The 27,767-nt window shown below is 46.5% G+C and overlaps 1 protein-coding gene and 1 long non-coding RNA gene across 4 annotated transcripts; one reads left to right on the forward strand and one right to left on the reverse strand.

Moving 5' to 3' along the window:
* On the reverse strand, positions 453–6,536 carry LOC102170224. 2 transcript variants are annotated; one of them, XR_001295889.2, is made up of 4 exons: positions 5,829–6,536; positions 4,298–4,391; positions 1,084–1,245; positions 453–479 (listed from the first exon to the last, which is right to left on the reverse strand). It is a non-coding gene; the product is annotated as an uncharacterized LOC102170224 (long non-coding RNA). The 2 variants fall into 2 exon arrangements; XR_001295888.2 differs by lacking the exon at positions 453–479 and having other exon boundaries at positions 871–1,245; positions 5,829–6,505.
* MGAT1 (mannosyl (alpha-1,3-)-glycoprotein beta-1,2-N-acetylglucosaminyltransferase) lies at positions 6,590–26,442 on the forward strand. 2 transcript variants are annotated; one of them, XM_018050556.1, is made up of 3 exons: positions 6,590–6,673; positions 7,576–7,997; positions 23,910–26,442. In XM_018050556.1, exon 3 carries the CDS (start codon positions 24,034–24,036, stop codon positions 25,375–25,377), a length of 1,344 nt encoding a protein of 447 aa, XP_017906045.1. In that variant the 5' UTR covers positions 6,590–6,673; positions 7,576–7,997; positions 23,910–24,033; the 3' UTR covers positions 25,378–26,442. The 2 variants fall into 2 exon arrangements, with proteins under 2 accessions (XP_017906045.1, XP_017906046.1); XM_018050557.1 differs by lacking the exons at positions 6,590–6,673; positions 7,576–7,997 and adding an exon at positions 12,912–13,070.

The following is a 27,767-nucleotide window of genomic DNA, read 5'->3' on the forward strand; positions in this document are numbered from 1 at the left end:
AAGCTAATTATAATATGAACTCAAATATGCATATATATGAACAGAACAAATTGATTATTTCTGCCTGCTGGCTTTACCTATGGTTTTTATTTTGCTTATTTGTGATTTACTATTTTAAGATGCTTACTCCTTGGAAAAATAGCTATAACAAACCTAGACAGTGTATTAAAAAGCGGAGAATCGCTTGGTCGACAAAAATCCTTATAGTCAAAACTATGGTTTTTCTAGGACTCATGCACAGATGTGAGAGTTGGACCATAAGGATGGTTCAACACCAGAGAAGTGACGCTTTTGAACTGTGGTGTTGGAGAAGACTCTTGAGAGTCCCTTGGACTGCAAAGAGATCAAACTAGTCCATCCTAAAGGAAATCAACAGTGACTGTTCACTGAAGGACTGATGCTGAAACTGAAGCTCCAGTACTTTGACCAGCAGATGCGAAGAGCTGACTCACTGGGGAAGACCTTGATGCTGGGAAAAGCTGAGGACAAGAGAAGGAGGCAACAGAGGAGATGGCATCACTGACTCAATGGACATTAGTTCGAGCAAATTCAGGGAGATAGTGAAGGACAGAGAAGCCTGGCGTGCTGCAGTTAACAGGGTCTCCAAGAGTCTGACAGCTGTTGTTAGCAGCTGAACAACAACAAAATTTTTCTGTAATGAATATATACTTTTATAATAACTTAAAAAAACTTGGTAATTATATAAAAGTGAAAGGAGAAAAGAACAAGTTCACTAGAATTAAACCATGCTGTGTTGTGTTTAGTCACTTAGTTGGGTCTGATTCTTTGCAACCCCATGGACTGTAGCCTGCCAAGCTCCTCTGTCCATGGGGATTTTCCAGGCAAGAATACTGGAGTGGGTTGCCACGCCCTCCTCCAGGGGATCTTTCCAATCCAGGGATCAAACCCAGGTCTCCCACAGTGCAGGCAGATTAAGCCTGAATTAACTGATCATTAATACATAAGCAAATCATGAAGTGTGAACATTTATTCTGAGTTAACTACACTTAGTTTTTCTGCTATCAGAGTGAATGAGGCCTAAAACAGAAACTGGCCTGTGTTACAGAAAACAAAGTTACATACCTGTCTTTGAACTGTGAAATCTGTACATGTTACATATCTGTATGTATGTAGAGAGAAATTATTTGGAAAGATATCCACTAAATTTGAAAGTGGTTCCTTTCAGCAGGATAAGGTACGTGGAGGTGGGAAATAATTAACTTTTCCTTTGAACAAGTCTATTGTCTGAAAAACAATAACAAGCATGCAAAAAGTTTAAGTACATTTAAAAAGAAAAAGTGGTTGTAATTTTGAAAATATTTAGATACATGATAGTATGTGTGGTATGATGACAAAAATATCATATACAAAATATGCATAGTATGCTTACCACTATGTTCATGTATCTGCAGGTAAGAAAGGCCTAAATAACAACACTCCATCATGAAAATAATTGTTCAAGTTCATTCATTCATTCATTTCACAATGTTTGCTGAGCACCTACTAAGTGCTGAGCACATCCTTGTTCCAGGCTCTTGGGAAATAGCAAGGAACCAAACAGCCAAACATGCCTCCCCTCAGGGAACTGACATTCAAGCAGGCAGAGGCAGACAGGAAGTAGTAAAGCATAATAAATATGGAAGGAGTGGATAAGTGCTACTGAAAAAATGGAGCAGAGTAAGGGAGAGTAACTGTAGTGTTGGAAGAAGACTCTTAAGAATCCCTTGGACTGCAAGGAGATCAAATCAGTCAATCCTAAAGGAAATCAATTCTGAATATTCATTTGGATGGACTGATGTTGAAGCTGAAGCTCCAATATTTTGGCCACCTGATTCAAAGAGCCAAGAAAAGACCTTGATGCTGGGAAAGATTGAAAGCAGGAGGAGAAGGGGACGACAAAGGATGCAATGGTTGGATGGCATCACTGACTCAATGGACATGAGTTTGAGCAAGCTCCGGGAGATGGTGAAGGACAGGGAAGCCTGACAGGCTGCAGCTGATGGGCTGCAAAGAGTCAGACACGATTGAGCGACTGAACAACAAAGGGATACTGGCAATGCTGTGGTAAGGGCCACGGTTTAAATAGGTTGGTCAGAGAAGGCCTCACTGAGAAGGCGACATTTGAGGAAATATTTGAGAGTAATGAAAATATCCAGAATACGAGCTTTATAAGCAGAGAGATCAAACTGCAACATCTGTTGGCTCATATAAAAAGCAAGAGTTCCAGAATAACATTTACTTCTGCTTTACTGACTACACCAAAGCCTTTAACTGTGTGGATCACAACAAACTGTGGAAAATTCTTCAAGAGATGGGAATACCCGACCACCTTACCTGCCTCCTGAGAAATCTGTATGCAGGTCAAGAAGCAACAGTTAGAACTGGACATGGAACAACAGACTGGTTCCAAATTGGGAAAGGAGTATGTCAAGGCTGTCTATTGTCACCCTGCTTATTTAACTTCCATGCAGAGTACATCATGCAAAATGCTGGGCTGGATGAAGCACAAGCAGGAATCAAGACTGCCGGGAGAAATATCAATAACCTCAGATATGCAGATGATACCACCCTTATGGCAGAAAGTGAAGAGGAACTGAAGAATCTCTTGATGAAAGTGAGAGGAGAGTGAAAAACCTGGCTTAAAACTCAACATTAAAAAAAACAAAGATCATGGCATCCAGTTCCATCACTTCATGGCAAATAGATGGGGAAACAATGGAAAACAGTGATAGACTTTATTTTCTTGGGCTCTAAAATCACTGCAGATGGTGAGTGCAGCCATGAAATTAAAAGACACTTCCCCCTTGGAAGAAAAGCTATGTCAAACATAGACAGCATATTAAAAAGCAGAGACATTACTTTGCCAACAATGGTCTGTCTAGTCAAAACTATGATTTTTCCAGTAGTCATGCATGGATGTGAGAATTGAACCATAAAGAAAGCTGAGTGCTGAAGAATTCATGCTTTTGAACTGTGGTGTTAGAGAAGATTCTTGCAAGTCCCTTGGACTACAGGGAGATCAAATCAGTCAATCTTAAAGGAAATCAGACCTGAACATTCATTGGAAGGGCTGATGCTGAAGCTCCAATGCTTTGGCCACCTGATTCAAAGAACTGACTCATTGGAAAAGACCCTGATGCTGGGAAAATTCAAAGGCAAGAGGAGAAGTGGCTGACAGAGGATGAAATGGTTGGATGGCATCACTGACTTGATCGACATGAGTTTGAGCAAGCTCCGGGAGTTGGTGATGAATAGTGAAGCCTGGCATGCTGCAGTCCGTGGGGTTGCAAAGAATCGGACATGACTGAGCGACTGAACTGCCTGATGAACTGATAAGCAGAGAGAACAGCTAGAGCTTTTGCACTAGAAATATTCCTCAAGGAATAGCAGTGAAGGTAGTGTGGCTGAGACAGAGTGAGCAAAGCCTGTTAGGAGTAAGCAGGCCAGTTGCTATCGAGCTCTGTAGTCTACTGAAAGGACTGGCTTTTTATTCCAATTGAACCGGGGATACACTGTGGGGTTTTAAACAGAAAAATGCCAGGATCACTCTGACTGCTGTGTGAAGAACAGGCTACTGGAGGAGGGAAGTAAGGACAGAGGGACCGGGTTGTCCAGGTGTGGGATGAAGGTGGCTGTGAGAATACTGAGGTATTGAACCTGAGACACGGTTTGAAGATAGAGCCAAGAGGATTTTCAGACAGACTGACAAGGGATGTACGAGAGGAGTATGAGGATGGCTCTCAGCATTATGGCCTGAACAAATGAAGTTGGCGTTACCATTATTTCCAATGAGAAAGCCAGCTGAGTGGAGTAAATTTGGGGTTGTGAAAGTATCAGGAAGTTATTTGTAGAACTGTATTATGTGAGGGTGACAGCAATATAAATTTTCTCTTAAGACTGTTTCTAATATTATAACATCTTTCCAAATAAAAAAATCATTTCAAGACTCCTGACCTAGTAACTATTACATTCCCAGTACTGTAAATAGGCAACTTGGTCACTGCTAATATTCTGGAGAAATTGTGTGGGTAGAAGATATTCCAGGAAACTGGAACCTAGGTTACAATTTTCAAAAGGGTGGTGGGGTGGGGTGGGGAACAGAGGCTGTAAATCTTTCCATAATCTTGGCAAGATTCTAGAACATGTCATTAAATGGATGACATATGATTGCCTAAAATTAGCAGCAGTTCCTACTGGATTCAGTCTGATGTTAACAGCAAGTCAGATTAACGGATGTACTAAAAAACCCAGTCTTCTTCCTACATGTCTTCATTACTACTCATACAGAATACTTTACCTCTGACACCAAACGCATGGGCGTTTTCTCCCACCAAGCAGTCCTCTGGGATACCAGCTGGTTGTCCTACAATTTAACTCAATTCTGACACAATCTGAAATAACATCAGATAACACAGGTTACGGACCAGTACAATGAGACTGACTCTGCTTCAGATGCCAATTACAAGTAGTAAGTCACCAAGTTACTCCTAACTTCTGTTCTACCTGGAGGTTCCTGTGACCTCATACCCAGAGGATTCAGTAATTTGCTAGAACAACTCACAGAACTCTGGGAAACACTTACCTATGTTTATTAGTTTATCAAAGGATATAGATGAATGCCAGATGATATACAGAGGTCGAGGCCTGGGGTGGGGGATATAGGGGTGGGGGAAAGGCATGGGGGGGCAGGTCCCAAGCACAGAAGCTTCAGTCTTCCTGAGTTGAGGGTGTGGCACCCTCCCAGTGTGTGGATGTGTTCACCAATCTGGAAGCTCTCTGAACCCCATTTTGTTGGAATTTTAAAGGATGCTTCATCATCTCAGCATGATTTATCATTAGCTTCATTTTCAACCCTTCTCTCATCTCAATACAATGGCAAGCGTAGGGGGTGGCATGGGAGTGAAGTCAAAGTCGCTCAGTAACGTCTGACTCTTTGTAACCCCATGGACTACATAGTTCATGGAATTCTCCATGCCAGAATACTGGAGTGGGTAGCCTTTCCCTTCTCCAGGGAATCAAATCCAGGTCTCCGGCATTGCAGGTGGATTCTTTACCAGCTGAGCCACAGGGAAGCCTTCCCACAAAGAAAGACGCAGGAGGGAGATGCTAAAAAATTCCAACTTTCTAATCGTGGCTTGATCTTTCCAATGATCAGCTCCCATTCAGAAGCTGTCTAGGAGCCCAAAGTTGCTCATTAGAACAAATGACATTCCTATCACCCAGGAAATGCCAAGGGTTTTTGTGGCCCTGTGGCAAGAACTAAGGTCAAAGGTCAAATATTATAACAAAAGAGCCTCCTAGTACTCTCATCACATGTGAAAATTCAAAGGATTTTAGCAGCTCAGTATCAAAGAAGATATTCCATAAGACTACAGACTAAGTTCCAGTTTTCAATAAAAGGGGAAAAAAACAACGGTTGCAAAGTCATCCACAGCCCTGGCAAAATTTTAGAACATGTCATTAAGTAGACGACATATGAACAAAAATTAGTAGTAGCTCCTTTTGCATGCAGTTTTAAGTCAAGAACAGGTCTGACCAATACATTTGGAAAAAAATCAACCAGGGCAATTTTGGAAACTGGAAGTGTAATGTTTGAAGGTGTGGAAAGGTTCAAGAGAAGACTGTTTGCATAAGATAGTGGCAACACAGGTTAGTGTCACAGACTGGAAGGTTCGCGATCAGCCCTTATCACTTCAACCTCTGCAAGACTTCTGTGCTGCTCAGGGAACGGTAACCATGGTCCAGACTTGCGCGTACTAACACTGATACTTGACAAGGGCTCCGCGCAATACGTGTAAAACAGTCGTCCTGGGGGTAGGAGAGCTTACTGTATGAGTAGTCTCTTTTCAGACCCAAGGAAGGTCCTGCCTCCGTTAGAGATGCAGCGAGAAAAGTAAGCAATAAACAAAGCAGCTTTCTTCTAGTACTGCTACAGAGCTCTCAGCGCAAGAACGGGTGAACACAGGCCTTGGTGCTTCCAGAATTGCTTCTCACCAGGACTCGAATCCAGAGAGTGGGCCAGCTTAAGCCTTCTTCAGAACCCCAAAGAGGCAGGTTGCTGCGACAGTAAAACCGAGGGGACCGGGCAAGACTGCCCCGGCCGACTCCGCCCTCACTTCCGGGCTCTCGCTCCGCCCCCTTCCCGCCCAAGTCCAGCCTGGCCAGGCTGTCCAAGCACCAAACTTCACCACCTGGCCGAGGTGTCATGCGCATGCGCTCTTCTTCCCGCGAGGCTCGACGTGACCCTAGCTCCGGCTTCCGCCACACTCTGCCCCGCCCCCTTCTTGCACAGCCGTTACTCTTGTCCCCATGTCTTTTGTCACCCGCACTCTGTCCTGCCCACACCTCGTCTGCAGTTCTGTGAATAGTAACTGCAAAACAACCTCAAGTCCTGCAGAGTCACGTTCCGTGCTCCCTTGGTGGCGGTGGTGATAGGCAGGGGGAGATAAGGCGGGATGACGGGAGGTGGCACTTGCCGCGGACCCACTTCCGGAGGACGGACGGAAGTGGCTGTGGTAGATGGTGGGAGGGGGAAAGGAGTGCGAGGGGAGGGCCGGGCGCCGGGGGTCGAGGGGGTGGGGCCTGGGCCGGTAGTGGGGACCCGGCCTGGGGCCTGGAGTCCGACCAGGGGTGGGCTGCGGATACCTGCCGAGTCTGGGTGGGCGGGACCCAGGTAAAAACTAGCGCAGATAGGGCGAGGGTCGTCTGGGCCGCAGAGGGGTGCGGGGGTCAGAGTCTAGAGGGGGTCGCGTTGTTACCCTCTTTCCCAGTGAACACAGAGCAAGGGGTTCCGGGGAGAAGGGTGGGAGGAGTCAAATTCTTGGCTGGGTGGGGGGGCGTTCTTGTGGACGCCACGCCCATACAGGAAGGAAAGGCGCGTGCGTGTGTGTGTCTGTGTGTGTGTGTGTGTGTGTGTGTGTCTGTGTGTGTCTGTGTGTGTATGTGTAGGAATAAACTTAGAAGGGAGGGGGCGGCCGGGGTGGGCCACTGGATTGAAAAAATTGGAACATCACTGGGGCTGTTGGTTGTTCGGGCCTCTAGCATTTCAGGAAAGTGCTCTCGGGAGTCGCCCCAGGAAGGAGTTTGACGAAGATTGGGAATTACATCTTTGGCACAATTTTGGAAGGGGGGGCTGCCAGTGAAGGGAAGGGGGCAAAGAATGCTTGTAGAAGGTGCCAGCATCTAGGTCTGGTATGGATTTAATTCAGACTGGGAGAGTTGGCCGATTAAAACACTGCACACCCTAAGAAGCTTGGGAGATGTAGGGCGATTAGTGTGTGGCACAAACAAGAGAACAGGAGGAGAATGTTCTTTTCTGTATTTCTTAGAAGTCAGTCTCCACACAGCAGTGGTTTTAGGTGCTGTCTTTCCTTTACCCTGAGTCGTATTTGTATACATATTGTTGAGGTGACTGTTTTGGGGTGGAATATGTGAGTGAGGTAGGTACTTTGAATAACCTTGTCGAGTGTTTAAGGAAGAGTTTTTGATGATAATCTCATTTAGGTAAGAGGTATTAGGGATTCCTTTGGGTGTATAATAGATTAGAGAGTGTCATGATGTTTAAATATTCTTCAGGTTAACACAGAAATCAGCTTCCTGGGCCATGCCGGTTCTAAGGCCTGTTTCCTCTCATGAGCTTCAACAGAAGACGGACTCTCCAGCCCTCACAGTGGATGACTTTCCTTCCCTGAACAGGAGATGGGATAGTACCTGGGATCTGCCTATCACAGACTCTGGGCTTAATAAACCAGCTGAATGAAGGGATGTAATAGACCTCTGGGAGGAACACTGAAGCCTGCAGGGGGGGGGAGGGACCTGGACATACTCCTTCCCCCCCAGACTCCTCCCACTCAGAGTCCACTCAGCCATGGACTTTGGACCTGGACCAAAGGAGAGAAGCTGCACTTCGGTGTTTCTGATCTGGGATTCTCAGTTTTGGAAATGGAGTACTGAATGGGGGTTTGATGATCTTCAGGGGAGCAGCTGAGAGAAGAAAGGTAAGGTTCCTGTCTCATTTCCCACTTGGTGTCTTGCTGCTCCTGTGCAGATAGTATTGAGTGGGGCGAGTCCGGGGACACTACCATTCAGAAAATGCCCTGATGAGAACTCTTACCCTGATGGGTACACAGGAAACTTCACCTCTCCTTTCCTCTCAGGGTGCAGGCTTGTTCCCAGTAGCTCCTTACCCAGATAGAGTACCTTGAAAGGAGTTGTGAGCAATGGCAGTGGTGAGGTTAGACCAAGGAGAACATAAAAAGACTTTAGGCCTCTGAAGGGAGGTTGTATTAGATTACTTGTCAGGGCTTTTTCCCCACTGGGGTAGTAGGATTCCAAGTCAGTTTGGGCTAAATACAACTCTGGAATGGATTATCCAGGCTGAGGCAGACTGCTGTGTTTTGGAGAGCTAATTAAACAGAGCTGCCTTGGGTGGGGGCAGGTAGCAGATGGTCTGGAATACCTCCTAAGTTGCCTCTCCTCCTTCCCCTTTAAGGAAATGTAGGCTGTGAAACCTCACTGTAAGAGCAGAGGAACAGAACATAGGTTTGGGAATCAGGATTTGTGTCCTAACTCTGCCTTTCTTAGTGTACAACCACTAGATATGTCAGTTAAGCTATGCCATGTTCTCTTCACTTGCAAAATGGGGACAACTAACTTTCCAAGTCCCTCACAGGTTGTTTGCAAGGAACAAATGAAATGATAGGTTCAGAATCTAGATTTTTCATCCAGGGCCATGTACATATAGCAGAGTGACATTGTTATTGCTTGATATGCTTGTATAGTTGCATAGAGAAAAACTGAATTAGGACTTCTGTTCATTTATTGAATTAGTGTTCTGGCAAAAGTCTTATTTGTGCTTAATTAAAAGTCTGTCCTGAATTTGTCTCATCCCTTTGCTACTAGCCAGTACCTCCTATCATGAAGTGGTGGCAAAGGTGCATGGGTTCAAAGAGAGCTCAGATTGAGGGATTCTGCCAGATACCTTGTTGGCTCTCAGAGCTCTCCAGTCAGCTAGGCATGTGTGCCTCTTTGGGGTAGCAGACCAAAGAGAGGTGGAGAGAAGTGTAAGTCTCAAGGACCAAGTGTCTGTTAGTAGATGGAGCTCCATTTCTTGGAGTGAGCTCTGGGCCATTCCTTTCTATGCCATATCCTGGTCATCTGTCCTGCTCTTTGAAGTGACAGTGTTTTTCAGACTGCCATTGTTTAGCCTTCTATATTTTTGCAGGCTCTATTCCCATATAAAGCAGAAGCTGTTCATCTTACCTTCTTGCCTTCCGTTCCTTCCTTGAATTCCAATTTACCTATCCCAAGATGCCTGATTTTCTGAGTGACAACAACAGCAGAAAGGAGAGGTGATGGAAATTTTGATAGACAGGATACAGCAGACTGGGCAAAGGGTAGGAAGCTTGGCTTCTAGCATCTCTTTGCCTCTCACTAGCTGTGTAACACCTAGGCCTCATATTCAGTGGGCATTTGCAAGCTGAAAAGCGTGTATTTATGACTTGGTTTCTTTCTTTCTCCCTTCCTTCTTTTCCATAGGAGTCTGTGAGGCCCCCAGTGGCCTGAGGGCTGGGCAGGCAGACCTAGGTGGCTTCCTGGCCCTAGATATTTCTTCTCTAGTCTAATGCCTGAGATAGCTCGTTTGAGGCCGGGCTTCTACTATAGGGTGGGTCTGTCACCTCCCCTAGCTTTGCCCACCAAATTCCTGGTGCTATTCTTTGCTTAGACACTGGGATCACAGTGATCCCTCAGGGATATGTGGCCCCAGGCCCTCATCCTGCCTAGGAGGCCTGTGAGTGCTTCGAAGCACTTGAAGTACCACAGAGTCGTGCTGTATTTGTACAGTGCTTACATTATGTGAAGTGTCCAGGCTGTTGTGTTGTGTCAGCTTTTCGTCACCACATTGTTGTGAGGAGAACAGAGCAGGGATTATTCTCCCAGTTTGATGCGTGAGGGGAAGCTACAGAAGCCCTGAGCAGGCAGGGCTTGCCTAAGTGTGCGGTGGCAGATGCTGTGATCGCCTGCCCAGTTCTGTGCTGCTTCTATAGTATCTGACCTGACAAGGGCCGTCTTGATTCTGCTGCAAACCTCCAGGGAGGAGAACTCGAGGGCCCTGTCAGACAGCCTCTCTGGTAAGATGTTTCCTTCTTAGAGTGAGCCAAAATTCCTCTCCCCTATTGTTTCCAGCAAAAGCAGTAGTCCTTCCCTCAGCCTGACCCTTTGACAAGACAGTCCTCTTGACACAGCCATCAGCCTTCTCAAAGGGGCACCATGATGCCAGGGCATAGCACTCACTGGGTGTTCAGCCACTTAGCCAGGACCAATAAACCACATGTTGCGTGTATGTTGTAACTAAATTTATTTATACCCTTTTTTCCAAAAGGAATTGTAGGTGACTAATCAAAAGTTCCATTTAATAGACATTGCTCAGTGATTATTGTGTTAATCTTTTCTCTTTTCTTTGATTTTGGTGAGCTGAGTTTCTGTGTTGTCGAGGGGAGTAGAGGTATTGGGAAGAAGTAAGAGGGGAAAAATAGATACATCATTGATTTAAAACTTTGCTTTTATTTCTACTTATGGTTTCAAGCTAAGATCTGTCTTATGTTCAGAGCATGAATTCTTTGCAAATTATACAAAAACTCAGGATATCTTGGGCATTGTTTATGGGAGGGCAGTTTCCTGAGACAAGTTTCACTTCCTTCTTGTCTATCCTCTCTTTTTTGGGGAGTAGTGGCTAGGACCAGAACTTCCTATTCTTCCATTTTCACAGAATCCAATCCCAGTTTCGTCCCCAGAATTCAGGCACTTGGCTCCTTGTTTCTGCCCTTCTTCCCCTATAACCCTTCTCCATGAAATATCCATCAGGAGCCCAGGGCCTCTTCCCAGGTCAATTTGGCACTCATCACCCTGGCTTCTTGCCTCTCAGAACAAATGTTTTCTTTTGCTTCCATCCAAGAATTCAGCTCATCCTGCCTCTCTAACCAGGTCCTTTGTTTTGGGACAGTCAGGGAATTTCTACTCTTAGATCTTCTGTGAGCCTTGAAATTTAAACAGAGGGTTATAGTGATGGGGCGTGAGTTTTGGTACACAGTTATCTTTCCTCTTTCCCACTGAACAGCCTTAGATAGAGGAGGATGATTGATAGAGATGGGAATCTGACATATTCTGGGCTAATTGGTTTCCTCACCTTTCAGCACTCTACTCTGGCCTTTGTCCTGGGACAGTGATCTTAGCTTCTGATATCTTGGATCCACAGTGTTTCCCAACTTTTCCCAGTTTTAGGAAACTATGGTTTTCCCTCTTGCTTTGACATGGAGTATTAGTATGTAATAATCCCATGTCCCCCTCATGAGGAAAAGCTTAGAGAGAGGGCAGAGATACAGAAACATTGGCTGCTGACTGGCCCGTAAGTGTGGACTCCCATCTCTTGCCACAGTCCACACAATCAACTAAACTAGAGACCCTGGACACAGACACACAGAGTCCAGCGTCACTGAGGTGTCAGCTCTTCTTTCACTCTTCTCCTTTAGGACCAGGCTCCAACTGCAGGATTTCCCTGCTGCCCCACTATGTGCTTGTCATGCTGGACACACAGCTATCTCAAACACTCAAGGCTGCATGAGAAGAGGGAATGAGTGCCATCTTGGAAGTAGGACTGCCTGGGTCTAAAACCTAGCCATGACCCTCATTAGGTCTTGTGACCTTCAGCAAATTGGGACTTAGCTTGAGCCTCAGACTCTACTACATCTGTAGAGTGAGATGACAGTGTATATTCTGCAGAGCTGCTAGGGTTAAAGGAGAGGCTGGGGGTGGGGTAGGTTGTAGGTGCATGTGAAGGCCACTGCAGGTGCATGTAAAGGCCACTGCAATTTTGTTTTAGCTCCTTACCCCCATGCAGGGAATTTTAGGTCATGTCCTGCCTTTGTTTCTTTAAACCGCCACACAATTCCTAGTTTCACTTAGAAACAAGTTAGTGAGTGATGTCAGTAACCACACACCACGAAGTTCCAGACTGCTCTGTGCTCTGAAACACAGGGGAGGGAAGTGGATGGGGGCAGGTGCTGGTGCCAGAACAGTGTGTCCTGGTCACATGGTAGTGCTGGCTCTGGGCCCAGTCCTTCTCAGGAAAGTTATCTGCCTGAGTAACCGGTAGTTCTTAGCGTCCCACCTTCACTTCTTAGGGTCAGATACAGATATCTAGGCTTTGCCAGGGTTCCCCCTACCCCCTTTCACGGGTCTACCCCAAAGCCTGCTTGAGGCCTTCATTTCCTCTTTGGGTCTAATGGTTCTCCCCTAGGGAAAGGTCTGTCTGTTTCTTCTCTTTTACTTCGAACTAACAGCATTATCTACCCGGAAAGAAAAAACAAAAGCAAGGGTGGCTCTTTCTCGATTTTGACTGCAAGTGTTTCCTCCCTGGCGTTCTTGTTCTCACTTCCCTGTAAGCTGCAGCCTCTGTGATGCCCTGGACTCCTCCCTCCCGGAAGCCAGCGGCTGGGGGAGCAGGCCCCCAGATTCTTGGCTTTGGGTTTGGTAAACGCACTACTGAGGTAAGCTGCTCGGCCTACCTCTGGCAGGGCTGTTCCCCTAAGCTCCACGAGATTCTGCACTGTGGCTGGGGCTGGGCGGGGAGACGCGAGAAGTCTGGACTGGAGTGGATTAAGCCTAATTGGTTTGATGGGTATTGACCCGTGGAGTTGCGATTGTGAGCAGCGAAGGGCCCAATAGTAACAGTTATCTCCACTACATCTCCCGAAGTTGGGGGCCCCGGAAAACTTGGGGTGTCCAGACCTCGAGTCGTTTTGAGAGATCGGGCGTTGGAGACGACCTGGGGAGTAGGGGCCCTGGGCGAGTTAGGGCAGACAGCTCCGCCCCTCGGCCCGCCCCGCCCCGCCCTCCCCGGGGAAGGGCCACGTTGCCCGCCCGGCTATCCGGGCCCGGCGCGCTGAGAGAAGGGCCGGCCGGGCGGAAGGCGCCGGCAGCCGCGCCAGCTCCTTGAACGCGCCGGGACACCCGGCTCGCTCCCCACGCTTCGGGGCGGGCCAAGTTCAGGGCCGGGAAGTTGGAAGGACCTGGTAAGTGGGAGCCAGGGAACGCCGGCATCCGTCAGTTCTGGGGTTTGTTCCCGGAAGGGGATTGAGGTCTGACTGAAGGAGGCCCCGCCGGAGGGGAGAGGGCGCTTCGGGACTCGGGTCCCGACTTGAGAGGCTGCCGCTTTCCAATCCCTCTGTGTCCCGCGACAGCCTCGGTGCCTGAGAGCCCCAGCAAGAGGAAATTGGCCCGGGCCACCCGGGGTCATGGCCGCGCGCCCCTCCTGAGCCGGGAAGTGGAACTCTTGCGTTCCGTTTGCGGAATCCCGGGCCTCCAGCTGTTGGAGAGAGGGCGGGCTCCGCGAGGAGGGGGCCGGTTGTGAAATTCATCCTCCGGGCGGACTTGGGTGCGGGGCTTGGAGGAGCTGATGTTGCTGGAGAGGGTTGGGGAGAGGAATCCGAGATGGCTTTTCCTCAGACTCCACCCCAGAGTCCTTTCCAAAAGTTATTAGGGGTTCTTTCTCAACAGCTCGGAGGAAGAATTGACTCAATGTGGAAATAAGTAAATTGTCAAGAAAATTTGCTCCTGTTTGCTAATGTGTGTGAAGTAGGGGGCCCTGAGGCGTGCAGGGCCCCCATCTTACAAACTCCCGAGCAGAAGGGCTGGGGCCAGCTAGTCTGTGTTTCCTGAGGACAGTGAGCCGCGGAGTAAAAGGCTCTACCTTGGTTAGCATTTGCCCCTGTGATGTATTTAATTAGTCTCTGCTGTACGAACATCAACTGGCTAAGATTGTCCAGCTTTCTCTTCTGTCGTTTCAGACCATGTAGCCTTTTCTGTTAGATGCTTACACCCTCCGCCCCACCCCGCGTCTGCCTCTATTCCGAGACTATTGAGCTCTCTTGGATTCCCCACCAGGTCCTTTTCTCAGATTAGAAAGCAATGTAGTGTGTTTAACCTCAGTGGCGGATGTGACAGGTTAAACTCATTTCCTGTTTGGGACATTGAGGAAGTTAGTACTGTTCTTTTTGTCATCAGATCCCAGAGACCTTGGAGATGATCCGCATCAAGCCTCTCCCTGTACAAATGCAGGAACGAAGGCACAAGCGACTGCTCAGGGTTACTTGGTTTCCCAAGGCTTTGTGCTTTTTTGCTGCACTAGCATCATATATCCCGTTAGCCTTTTCCAGGACGAATAACCTGTATCCCTTCTCTCTAGGTCTCATTCTCTTAAGTCCTTGAATTATTTAGTGTATCTTCTCTGACTCCCTTTCAGTTCTTCCATCCTTTTGAAATTATGGAGTCTGGTACAAGATACAGGAGGATATATTATTAGAGGAGGTCTAATAATGAACCAAAAATAATTCAATTAAGTCTCCATTATCTCTGGAGTGTTTATACTTTCTTGGGTTTTTTTAGGCAGTGCTTTTTAACATGCTAAGCAAGACAGAGATAGAAAGGAAGGTCTGTCAACATTCATTTCCATACTTTCTAAAAAATAAATAAGACTTCTCCATTTTTGCTCACTTTTGACTATCTGGTGTTCTCTTGCTGTTTAAAAAACACCTTTTTTAATTTTTTTTTTTTTTTTTTTGCCATAGAGAGAGGACTGGCTAGAGAATACTATAGGAATCAGGGTGTTAGAAAGGGTTCTTACAGCTCCGAGGCAGTTCTTCAGAAGAAAAAACTGAGACTTACAGGAGTTGGTGGGACCTGCCCAGAGCCTTCTGGGTTTTGATTGAGGGTCTTATTCACTAAAAAGGCTCATTCCTCATTCCCACCACAGTGTACTTGGTCTTTGTACTTGGTGGTATGGACCAGCTATGTCACTTCCCTGAAGGAGCAGTGAAAACTCTGGCAAAACAAAGTTTGAGTTTGTGCTTTGTAGGCAAATGTCATTGATAACAGAACATCAGGTATTCAGGTCAAGGTTAAGGACTGTTCTATTTTAGAAAAGGAAGGTGTGTCCGATTGTATTTTCCCCAACGGCCACAACCTTAAACATCCCATTCTCCAGTTGTTACCATAGGACACTGCCCTCCTGCCACCTGGCTGTGGTGGCTGCGTTTCTATTTCCCTTGAATGTAGGCAGGACTCATGATACCCCTGACCAGTGAATGAGTCAGAAGTGATGCAAGGTTGGGTCATGGAAAGGATGCACTTTTACTCGCGCTCTTTCTTCAGACAGTCACTGTTTGGAGTTCAGCCTCATGCTCAGAGGAAGTCCACACCATGCAGAGAGGCCACATGGAGGTGACTCCAGCTGACATCTCCGCCAACGCCAACAGCAACCTGCTGACATATGAGAAACTAAGCCGTTAGAGGAGTCTTCTAGCTGAAGTCGCAGACATCATGGTGCAGAGGCAGGTCATCTCCTTTCTGCCCCAGTGTCCAAATTCCTTACTCGTAGAAACCAACAGAGAAGAAATGATTGCTCTTGTTTTAAGCCATTAGGTATTTTTTATTATTCATCAGTAAATATATAATGGAGTATGTATAGGGGCAGGACCTCAAAATTTGGACTCTTGTGTACAGATGGCAGAAGGAACACTTGCCCTTTGTATCAAGGCTACTTGAAGATTCTGCTTCACTCATCGTTTCAGATACTCATTGCTACATAACAAATCACCCTAAAACCTAGTGGCTTAAAACAGCTGAATCATTTTATTCCCGTCTCAGCTATGTCATTTTGCTTCTGGTCTTTCGTGTAGTTGCAGTTAGATGTGGCTGGGGCTGGAATCATCTGGAAGGCTTCCTCTCATGTCTCCTATCTGTTGCTGACTGTCAGCTGACCTTAGCTGTGGCTGTCAGCCAGAATACTTGGAAGGTATCTAGTCCATGTGGTTGGGGTTCCTCTTACCTTAGTGGCTGGGTTCCAACAATAGGCATCAAGGAGCATCAAGTAGAAACTGTGTTGACTTTCATGAACTAGTCTTAAGAAGTCACATAATCATCACTTCCTCTGTAGTCACAGCTCAGAGAGAGGGAACATTGATCCCACCTGCTATCCCTGCCCGCCCCCTCTCCCCAGCTCTGGACGGAGGCATGTCATTGTCACTTTGTAAGAAGAGCATGTAGAATGGGATGTTTTGTAATCAACTTTGAAAAATGTAATCCTTCATTGTTAGGCTTCTAATTTGGTCTTTCTCCCCAGTTTAGTTAATAATGTCCTCCATCTAACTACTTGAACTTCATACATGTGCCAAGCACTGTAATAGGTTTAGAGGTCATAGAGCCTTTTCTTCTAAGGAGTCAGTTAAGTACAGCCACAGATTCTATTACAGTGTGGAGCGGGAAGGCAGGAGGTGTGGAGAGAGTATGGTGGAAGTATAGTTGTGGGAAGCCTGAGTCTGCCTGGATGTTAAAGAAGTACTCACCCAAACTGGGTTCTTAGGAGGTATAGTGCTTGTCAACGGGGCTTTAGATGATTTCAGCATGCAGGACCAGCCAGAGCAGAGACAACAGTGTATAAAGTGTACTTACTGGGGGAGGTAAGTAGCTTGTTGAGGCCAGAGTATGCAGTTCATGGAGTTAGTGGTTGGAAGTGAGATTGAAAGGGATGTTTGAGTCAGTTTGTTGTGAAGGCCCTGTGTGTCATAATAATGATTTTGAATTTTATTCTGTGGGTAGTGGCAGTATGGTTTTTAAGGCAGGTGAGTGTTGTGACCAGGTGTGTACTTTAAGAAGTATGCTCTGTTGCTATTGGGAAGGTTGCTTAAAGGGAAGCAAAGTTAGTGATAGGTGAACCGGCTGAGAAACCCAGTCAGGTTAAAGGGTTTGAGGTCTTGAAATGGGATGATGGCAGTAAAAGAATAAACTCTCTCTTCCACTCTAATAATTCTGAAATTCTTGGGGCTGGATATGTTTCAGAATTCAGAAATTTTGGGATTAAAAAAGATGACCTGGTACATTTATGATATAGTCCGAGATCTGGAGCAGCATACTCTAGTCCAGCATGTTTATTTCTGTAGCAAAATATATGAATGGGATATATAATGGCTATAAGTAGCCTCACATTAGATTAGATTTCTCCAAATGAGGTTATGCCAAACAAGTGTGGAAAACTTCTGTTTTTCAACACTTTCTGGACTTGGGAATTACAGTTAAGTGATTGTAGGTGTGTGACATACACATGAAAGTCACTTTTTTGTTACAGGTGTATCTCTTGAACGTTGAGGATCCTAGCGTAGCAGCTTGGCAGCACTGGGGGAGCTGGTCCACCTCAAGTAGCATGTAGCTGAGAGGATTTGACAGATACTGAGCACAGGGTTGTGCTGGTGCTGATGGTTGGGAAGGGGAGGTGGACCTCACATGGGCCGACGGTATCTGGGAAGGTGTCCGGCGAGATGTGAGTCAGAACCCACTAGGTGAAGGAGAGGGAAGAACAGATCAGGCATACGGGCACATGCAAAGGCAGGCTTGGGGGCTTGGACCCTGGAAGGAATCTAGTAGAGTGGTGCAGAGGCGGGAACCACCAAGAGAGGAGACAGACAAGTGATGGGCTGGCACTTACTTGTCATATGCCAGGCACTGTTCTAAACACTTACTGAGAATTATCTCACCCAATCCTCAGAGCAACCCAGTGAGGTATTCTACCACCATTTCCAACTTAGAGGCGAGAAAGTTGAGTCTCAGCAATGTGAAAAAACTCAGGGTGATGCCCAAGCATTGCCCTGGGCTGTTTGACTTGCTCTTATTACTGCCATACCCTCCAAACGGTAGGACTTAGAGCAGCAGCGCTTCCTGGATGAGTGCATGGGCTCTGTTGGCCAAAAGCTGGACTGTCTCATCCCATGGGCACAGCCATTTGCTGGAGAGTGTGTGTGTTTGTGTATTCACACACCACTAACTTCTAGACAGAGTAGAGGATCATGCTCTGGAGAATAAGGGGAGAAGTAGTAGGAAATGGCACTGGGACTGTGGGAGAGTCTGTGTGGAAAACGGGTGGGCCTGGGAATAGTTATGTCCTGTACTCAGATGGCAAGAGAAGCAAGTTCTGTTTGAGAATTTAGAGGAAAGGGTTGTGGAGTGGAGAACAAAGCCCTGAGTGCTAAGTTGGAGGCCTGGTGGCGTGGGGCAGCTATTTGCTATGGGCTGTCGAGCCATTCACAAGGTTTATAGACTTGCGAAGGATACAATCTGCTGAGGGGCTGAGAAGATTGCTTTGATCTGCCTGGCTTAGAAGGGTGGTGGGGAGGTCTTCTAGGCCTCCATGTAGTGGGTGTGGGCCGCCTAGTTCTAATATCCGGAAAAGAGTGAGGATGGAGACTATATGGTCCCTGGGGTTTTGCCACCATTCTGAGAGCCTCTTGGCCTGAGGTGGCTCATTGATGAGTCTGAGACAGGCTTGTTCCTCCAGCCTGAAACCAACACTTGAGCTGATGGAGTTCAATTTCTCTTTTCTTTCCCCTATCCTTCTGCCTGAAGTCTTTTCCTTTTTTTTTTTTTTCTGAAGTCTTTTCCTATCCAGTCAGTTGGGAGGCAGGACATGGAGGGTTAGGGATTCCAACATTGACCACATCCTCAGGCGGAAGGAGGAAAAACTGGGAATCTTTGCGTGTTTCTTTTCTGGGAAACCCTGATTGGTGAATGAGCACTGATAAAATGGAAATTTAATGACAAAATGAAACAGAGGCTTCTAAGAAGACTGGTGCTATGGCGCTGTGAGTGTGGATGGTTTCTGGAAGGAAGATAAGGAGGTGGTGATGCTGGCAGGGGCTGGAGGGGTCTCAGAGGAGGGACAGGATCCATTCGCTCTAGAGACTCTTAAAGATCAGCCCTTTGATTGGATACTGGATCAGCCTGCTTGAGAGCCCACGAGCACAGAGATGAAATCTGGGACCCGAGATTTTGGTTAGCTTAGTGAACTGGGCTCTGAGGCAGAGGGTAGCTGGCAGAGCAGTGCAGACCTGCAACTTGGGGTGTGGAGTGTTGAGCCCAGAGGCAGGAATGCCAGGGTGAAAGTTGCATGGTCCAGAATGGCAGCTGTCCTGGCATTGAAGGGTGTGGTAGAGTGAGGGGCCTGGCAGGACCATGCCTTTTTCTTGTTGGCTGTGTGTCCCAGTCCCTTCCCAGAGCCTGGCAGAGAGCACGTCGTGTCATGGCAGACCGTAGAGTGGTTGAAGAGTTCAGGACAAATAGATCGTCCCCAGTTCTTCTGATGTGTCCAGCTGGGGCCATATTGGACGAAGCTAGTCAGCGCTGTGGGCTATGTCCCTGTTTGATTTTATTTGAAAATAACTTCAAAATTTAAAAAGTTGCAAGAATAAAAACGGTGTAAAGATTCTCCTATTCCCTTTACTCAGATCTGCCTATTAACATTTTGCTCCATTTTCTCCTCATATTTATACTTGATATTTTTGTTCTGAACCATTTGAGAAGTTGCATCTACCATGGCTCTCTATACCTAATTACTTCATCATATATTATATAAGCATTGGGATATTCTTTTATATAACCACAGTGTGGTTATCACTTAGTCAACACTGATATTTTGATCTACTGTCTGTATTCTAATTTTGTCATTTGATGTAATAATATCTTTTTTAAAAGTTTTATTGAGGTATGAATGATATACAGTAGGCCTTAGGTATGTGAAGTGTGCATTTTCAGAAGTTTGTTCATCTGTATTCAGCCTGAAACTATCACCCCCATGAATTTTCCTAGTGTCCCTTTGAAACACCTCCCCTGATGGTCTCACTGCCAGGCAGACACTGATCTGTATGTATTCCTTCATATGTTGCAGCATTATCTTGAGATTTGTCTATGTGTTGTATGTATCAGTAGTTTGTTTCATTCATTTTATTTATTTTTTATGTTTCATTTTAATTGCTGAATATTATTCCATTCCATGGATAAGCCACAGTATTCCAGTGCTGATGGGTGTTTGGGTTGTTTCCACTTTTTGGCACTTATGAAGAAAGCTCCCTCAAACATTCTATATTGCTTTTTGTATAGATACTTGTTTTCATTTCTCTTGGATGTATATGTAGGAGTGGACTTACTGGATCACATGGTATCTCTGTTTAGCATTTTGACAAACTGCCAGAGTACTCTAAAAGGGCTTCAGTTCTTTATGTCACACCATATAGGAAAACTAATTCAAAATGAATCATAAATGTAAATGTAAAACTTAAAACTGTAAAACATAAAAAAGAAAACATAGGGAAAAAAATCTCTGTGACTTTAACAAAGATTTCTTAAATACAACACTAAAAACACGATTCATTAAAAAAAAAACCCTGAAAATTAGAAATCATCAAAATTAGAACTTCTATTCTTAAGCTGATTCTATTATGAGAATCGGACAAATTTTTTATTTTTGCTAGTGTGATGGGTGAGAAATGTTACCTTGAGTTCAGTTCAGTTCAGTTCAGTTCAGTTGCTCAGTTGTGTCCGACTCTTTGCGACCCCATGAATCGCAGCACGCCAGGCCTCCCTGTCCATCACCAACTCCCAGAGTTCACTCAGATTCATGTCCATCGAGTCGGTGATGCCATCCAGCCATCTCATCCTCTGTCGTCCCCTTCTCCTCCTGCCCCCAATCCCTCCCAGCATCAGAGTCTTTTCCAATGAGTCAACTCTTCACATGAGGTGGCCAAAGTACTGGAGTTTCAGCTTCAGCATCATTCCTTCCAAAGAAATCCCAGGGCTGATCTCCTTCAGAATGGACTTGTTGGACCTCCTTGCAGTCCAAGGGACTCTCAAGAGTCTTCTCCAACACCACAGTTCAAAAGCATCAATTCTTCGGCGCTCAGTGTCTTCACAGTCCAACTCTCACATCCATACATGACTACTAGAAAAACCATAGCCTTGACTGGGCGGACCTTAGTCAGCAAAGTAATGTCTCTGCTTTTGAATATACTATCTAGGTTGGTCATAACTTTTCTTCCAAGGAGTAAGCGTCTTTTAATTTCATGGCTGCAATCACCATCTGCAGTGATTTTGGAGCCCGAAAAAATAAAGTCTGATAATGTTTCCACTGTTTCCTCATCTATTTCCCATGAGGTGATGAGACCAGATGCCATGATCTTCGTTTTTTGAATGTTGAGCTTTAAGCCAACTTTTTCACTCTCCACTTTCACTTTCATCAAGAGGCTTTTTAGTTCCTCTTCACTTTCTGCCGTAAGGGTGGTGTCATCTGCATATCTGAGGTTATTGATATTTCTCCTGGCAATCTTGATTCCAGCTTGTGTTTCTTCCAGTCCAGCATTTCTCGTGATGTATTCTGCATAGAAGTTAAATAAGCAGGGTGACAATATACAGCCTTGACGTACTCCTTTTCCTATTTGGAACCAGTCTGTTGTTCCATGTCTATTTCTAACTGTTGCTTCCTGACCTGCATACAGATTTCTCAAGAGGCAGGTTAGGTGGTCTGGTATTCCCATCTCTTTCAGAATTTTCCACAGTTTATTGTGATCCACACAGTCAAAGGCATTGGCATAGTCAATAAAGCAGAAATAGATGTTTTTCTGGAACTCTCTTGCTTTTTCCATGATCCAGCGGATGTTGACAATTTGATCTCTGGTTCCTCTGCCTTTTCTAAAACCAGCTTGAACATCAGGAAGTTCACGGTTCACATATTGCTGAAGCCTGGCTTGGAGAATTTTGAGCATTACTTTACTAGCATGTGAGACGAGTGCAATTGTGCAGTAGTTTGAGCATTCTTTGGCATTAGCATAGTTTTAATTAGAATTTTTCTTATCATAAGTGAAATTGAACAACTTTCCATACATCTATGGGCCATTTTAGTACTTTTTTGTGTGAGTTATGCTAGTGTTTTAGACAGGGAATTTTTGGCTTTTTTTTCCCCTCAGTTTTTAAGAACTTTTTCTGTTAGGGTATTAGCTTTTTATTTGTGATGTGTGTTTCAAATATTCTCTTCCAGTTTGTTATTCTTCTTTTGACTTGGTTATGGTGTTTTTGGAGAAGGAAGTGGCAACCCTCTCCAGTATTCTTGCCTGGAAAATTCCATGGATAGAGGAGCCTGGGGGGCTACAGTCCACGGGGTCGAGAAGAGTCAGACACAACTTAGCAACTGAGCACACATGGTATTTTTAGCCATGCAAAAACATTTTATTTATCACTGCATCTGTATTTTAAGTCATACTTAGAAAGCCTTTCCCTATGCTAAGCTATAGAGGGATTGACATAAATCTTCTTTTAGCACTTGTATGTTTTTAGTTTTCTGCTTAAATATCTAGTCCACTTGAAATTTATTCTTGTATACAGATCTTATTTTTGTTTGCAAATACCTGTATAGTTGTTATAACAATATTAATAAGACCATTTTTTTTGCCCCAGTAATTCTAATTATCCTCTTTATCATACATTAGATTTCTACATGTATTTGAGTCTATTTCTGTAGTTGAAATTCTGTTCCTTTGCATCTGTTTAATTTCCATTCCTTGAATGATCTGTTTGTTTACATATCAGCACCACATTGTTGCTGTTCATTCACTCAGTTGTGTCCGACTGTTTGCGACCCCCATGGACTGCAGCACGCTAGGCTTCCCTCTCCTTCACCATCTCCCATAGCTTGCTCAAACTCATGTCCATTGAGTTGGTGATGCCATCCAACCATCTCATCCTGTCATCCCCTTCTTCTCCTGACTTCTGGCTTTCCCAGCATAAGGATGTTTTCCAGTGACTTGGCTTTTTGCATCAGGTGGAAAAAGTATTGGCGTTTCAGCTTTAGCACCAGTCCTTCCAGTGACTATTCAGGGTTGATTTCCTTTAGGATTGACTGGTTTGATCTGATCAGCGTCACACACTTTTAATTATAGACGCTTTGTAATGTGTAGTCTATCTGGTAGAGCTAGTCCCTCTTCACAGCTTGTTCATTTTCATCATTTTCCTAGATGTTCTGTTTGAACTTCAGTGCCAGTTTGACTAGCTGTACAAAAACTATTTTTATTGAGACTTTTGATGAAGCTGAGGTGTCCTAACCAAGAACAAGGGATATTTAAGTCATCTTTTGTCTTTTCAGGAATTATAAGTTCCGGTAGGTTTTTGCATATTTCTTGTTTATTCCTGAATAGTGTATCATTTCATACATTGCATATCATTTCATAGCTATTATAAATAAGGTTTTCTCATTTGTTGTTTATTTAGTGAGTTATTATTTGTGGATATGAAGGCTATTGATATTTGCACATTAATTTTTATCTACCACTACGTGACTCAATGTTTTGATTGTTTGGGTTGGACTTACATTGTTTCTCGTAGAGTTTTCAGTCATATTCTCATAGCATCAGCACATTTGTACTTCTGCCTGTAATTGTATTCTGCAGTCGAATTGCATTGGCTGATCCCTCCAACAGAATGTTAAACAGTCATGTAGATCTGGTCCCTGACCTTCATGTGAATGCCTCTGGTGCTTCCTTATTAGGTATGGTGCTGGCTTTAGTCCTGAGGTGTAATACTAAGAATTTTAAAATCAGTAATCTTTGGGCAGTTTGATTTGAGGAACGGGAGGCAGATGGTCTTACCCCCCCCCCCCAACCTCTCCTAAGGTCTGGATGGAAGATGGTAAACAAAATCTGTCAGGTAGAGAAGGGGTGGGTGGGGTTCCTTTGCTTCCTCTCTTCCACCAACATCATTCTCTACATATCCTGCTCCCCCACTCCCCCCAAAAAAACCCCCACATTTCTTTTCAGAGGATTCATTAAACTCATTTTGGAGTTGGGGAGCATGCTATCCTAATCCTGTTCTTCCATACAGATTGACCCTCCGAATTAGGGAATGGGTAGCTCTTTTCTGAGAGAGGTCTGGAGTTAACCTCCCGGCCTTCCTTGTCCTGAACTTTTTCATCTGTTTCTGCCCCCTCTTCTGCTCTAGAGCAGCCTCATGCCTTGTGATGATGGTTGTTTTTCTCCTCTCCTCAGGTGCATGGCTGCTTCCTAATCCTGGAGCCCAGAGGAAGCATATCTAGAACCGTGGGGGCGTGAGCCAGGCAGGCTGAGGGCAGCCTTGAGCCCTACCCTTCCCGCCTCCCCTGCGGGGGCCAGGATGCTGAAGAAGCAGTCTGCAGGGCTTGTGCTGTGGGGCGCCATCCTCTTTGTGGCCTGGAACGCCCTGCTGCTCCTCTTCTTTTGGACACGCCCAGCGCCTGGCAGGCTACCCTCAGACAGTGCTCTTGATGATGACCCCGCCAGCCTCACCCGCGAGGTGATCCGCCTGGCCCAGGACGCCGAGGTGGAGTTGGAGCGGCAGCGGGGCCTGTTGCAACAGATCAGGGAGCACCATGCTAGGTGGAGCCAGCGGTGGAGGGTACCCACCGTGGCCCCGCCTGTCCCGCCACGAGTGCCTGTGACCACTCCACCAGCTGTAATCCCCATCCTGGTCATCGCCTGTGACCGCAGCACTGTTCGGCGCTGCCTGGACAAGCTGCTGAATTACCGGCCTTCGGCTGAGCACTTTCCCATCATTGTCAGCCAGGACTGCGGGCATGAGGAGACAGCCCAGGTTATTGCCTCCTATGGCAGCGCTGTCATGCACATCCGGCAGCCTGACCTGAGCACCATTGCAGTGCCACCTGACCACCGAAAGTTCCAGGGCTACTACAAGATTGCTCGGCACTACCGCTGGGCACTCGGCCAGGTCTTTCACGAGTTCAAGTTCCCAGCAGCCGTGGTCGTAGAGGATGATCTGGAGGTGGCTCCAGACTTCTTCGAGTACTTTCAGGCCACTTACCCGTTGCTGAGGGCCGACCCCTCCCTCTGGTGTGTGTCTGCCTGGAATGACAATGGCAAGGAGCAGATGGTAGACTCCAGCAAGCCCGAACTGCTCTACCGCACAGACTTTTTCCCTGGCCTGGGCTGGTTGCTGTTGGCTGAGCTCTGGGCTGAGCTGGAGCCCAAGTGGCCCAAGGCCTTTTGGGACGACTGGATGCGCCGGCCAGAGCAGCGGCAGGGCCGGGCCTGCGTGCGGCCCGAAATCTCCAGAACAATGACCTTTGGCCGCAAAGGTGTGAGCCACGGGCAGTTCTTTGACCAGCACCTCAAGTTTATCAAGCTGAACCAGCACTTCGTGCCCTTCACCCAGCTGGACCTGTCGTACTTGCGACAGGAGACCTACGACAGGGATTTCCTTGCACGTGTCTATGGTGCTCCCCTGCTGCAGGTGGAGAAAGTGAGGACCAGTGAGCGGAGCGAGCTGCAGGAGGTGCGAGTGCAGTACACGAGCAGGGACAGCTTCAAGGCCTTTGCCAAGGCCCTGGGAGTCATGGATGACCTCAAGTCTGGTGTCCCCAGGGCTGGCTACCGGGGCATCGTCAGCTTCCTGTACCGGGGCCGCCGTGTCCACCTGGCCCCACCCCAGACCTGGGATGGTTATGATCCTAGCTGGAATTAGCAGCACCTGCGTGTCCATCGTGGGCCCCCTCCTTGCCATCTCATGGCCTAAGATGGGACTGCAGTCCCTGGGCTTCATCGTCCTCTCTGTGTTTCTCTCTTGGGTCCATTTATCTTTTTTTGTCTTTTTCCGAGTGGCATTCAAGTGCACAGATGATGAGATGAGGGTTATTCTCTCATTCTCAAGGGGGTCAGATCAAGGGACTCTTTCTGGGATATGTTGGGGGAGTTATTAAGCAAGAAACCACTGTGTGGTAGGAGGGACTTGGGCTTATCGTGGCCACCCACATCCACATTCCAGGTTTTCTCCTAGGGCATCAGTGGAGAGGTTGGCAACTTTAGTTCTCTTGATCAGGCCTCTTTTTCCTGTCCTGGCTCTTCTAGCCAGAGTATGAGCCCTCCTCCTGTACCTGTCTCCGACCATCTCCACTTTCTCCCAATTGGAGTAGGGTTAGGGGACTGTATTATGTGAGAAGGGGATATATCTGTGCCGGAATGAGACTAACCAAAGGGGTTTCATCATCGTCAGGGTCCGGATAGAGCTGTTAGGTTGTCAGGGTTTACTGCCTCCTGCCTGTATTTCTCTTCTTCCCCTCTCCTCCATCTCTGACCTCTCAGCTCTTCTTTCTATGCAGCCCAGCAGTTCATGATTCTAAGATGAAATGGTGAAGGGAAAAAGCAGAACGTTCCCTCAGCTCGTCCACTGTGGTGGGGAGAAAGCCTTGGATGCTGGGGCACCCCTCCCTCATTCTTCCTCTAAGAAACAGACTGCCCCTCCCTCCTCTCCATCCAGTCCTTTCCAAAAACCAGTCCTTTCCCTGTTGCTCTACGACAGTTCATGCTAGCCTGGCTTCTGGAGGCCCTCTTAGTGTGAGGTACAGCAGCCAAGACCATTCGACCCAACCTCCCTCCCTTCTCTCCCAAACATCCCTGGGTGCACAGATCAGGATGCAGATGGGTTGGAGAGCAACGTGTGTGTGTTTGTTTCTTGCCTGACCTCAGTTCATGGAGGGAAGTTTAAGCTACAGAATTATTTTCAAAAATAAAGGCTGAATTGTCTGAAAAACTGTGTGTTTATATGTCCTGGAAAAGGAGGTGGGAATGGAAAAGGGAGGTGAAGTGTGGAGGAAGAAAGGAAAAGAATGAGGATTGAAGGAAGGGGCTGCACAGAGAGGAAGAAAAGCAGATGACAGGAAGGTAAGAGCAGAGAGTGGGGAAAAAAGGCATAAGGAGGGGCCTGGGCGCGAAAGGCCAGGCTTGGAGGTGGAGAGGACCTAAGGCTTTACTCCCCTACTGCTAATCTCTCTAGAGGTGGGCTGTGGCCCCTCAAGGCCTGAGAGAACATGGGCCTCCTCTCCTGCAGTGGGTACATTGTGTGGGCGCCCTCTGCTAGCCCAGGCACCATTTCCTAGGCATCCTCCAGCACTGTCCCTGAGCTCCAAGATGTAGAGCTGACAGCTGGATCAACTCTGGCAGTAGCACATGGAGCGTGAGAATGGCTTTTACACTGCCACCCAGAACACCCACACATAAATGACAAACTTTGCCTGAAACTATTCCTGAGAGTTTCTGTTATCCACTTTTTTTTTTTTTTCCAGTGCTGCTTGTGACCCATCAACTTGATTTCGTTAGTGGGTTTGAAAACCCTGGATTAGGTGACTTTGTTGACAGTAACCACCTTCGAGCATCACACCAGATGGAAGAGCTGTGGAAAAGCGGTGTAACCAGGTCACTGAGGGAGCAACTCTGGCCTCCCTACTGGGCTCAGGAATTTCCTCTGTGTTAAGGGATGTTGAAGCTGAAACTCCAATACTTTGGCCAACGGATGCAAAGAGCTGACTCATTTGAAAAGACCCTGATGCTGGAAAAGATTGAGAGCAGGAAAAGGGGATGAGAGAGATGAGAAGGTTGGGTGGCATCACCAACTCAATGAACATGAGTTTGAGTAAACTCCTGGAGTTGGTGATGGACAGGGAAGCCTGGCGTGCTGCAGTCCATGGGGTCACAAAGAGTCGGACACAACTGAGGGACTGAACTGAAGGGAACCAGTGTTCAGACATTCATTTTAACCTTTTAGATTCTTGCAGAGCTAGTTTTGTCATCCCACGTCCTCTTAGATGGATTATTTAACGTTGTGCTAGGTTAGGGACATGGTCGTTGTCCATGGTTTGCAAGGTTCTCTATCTCACCTGACACAACAGGGCAAGGTGTACTTTGGCCTTGGCACTAAATTAACATTTGCTTACCAAGTGCATTGTTTTTAGTGTTCAATGCACTTGGTAAGCAACTGTTAATTTAGTGCCAAGGCCAAATTAAAACATCCTCAAAAAGATCATGGGTGGTAATTAATGCTCTGATTTTAGAGGTGGGGAAATGGCACAGAGAGGTTCC

The sequence above is a fragment of the Capra hircus genome, chromosome 7, assembly GCF_001704415.2.
Source record: "Capra hircus breed San Clemente chromosome 7, ASM170441v1, whole genome shotgun sequence".
Taxonomy (NCBI): domain Eukaryota; kingdom Metazoa; phylum Chordata; class Mammalia; order Artiodactyla; family Bovidae; genus Capra; species Capra hircus.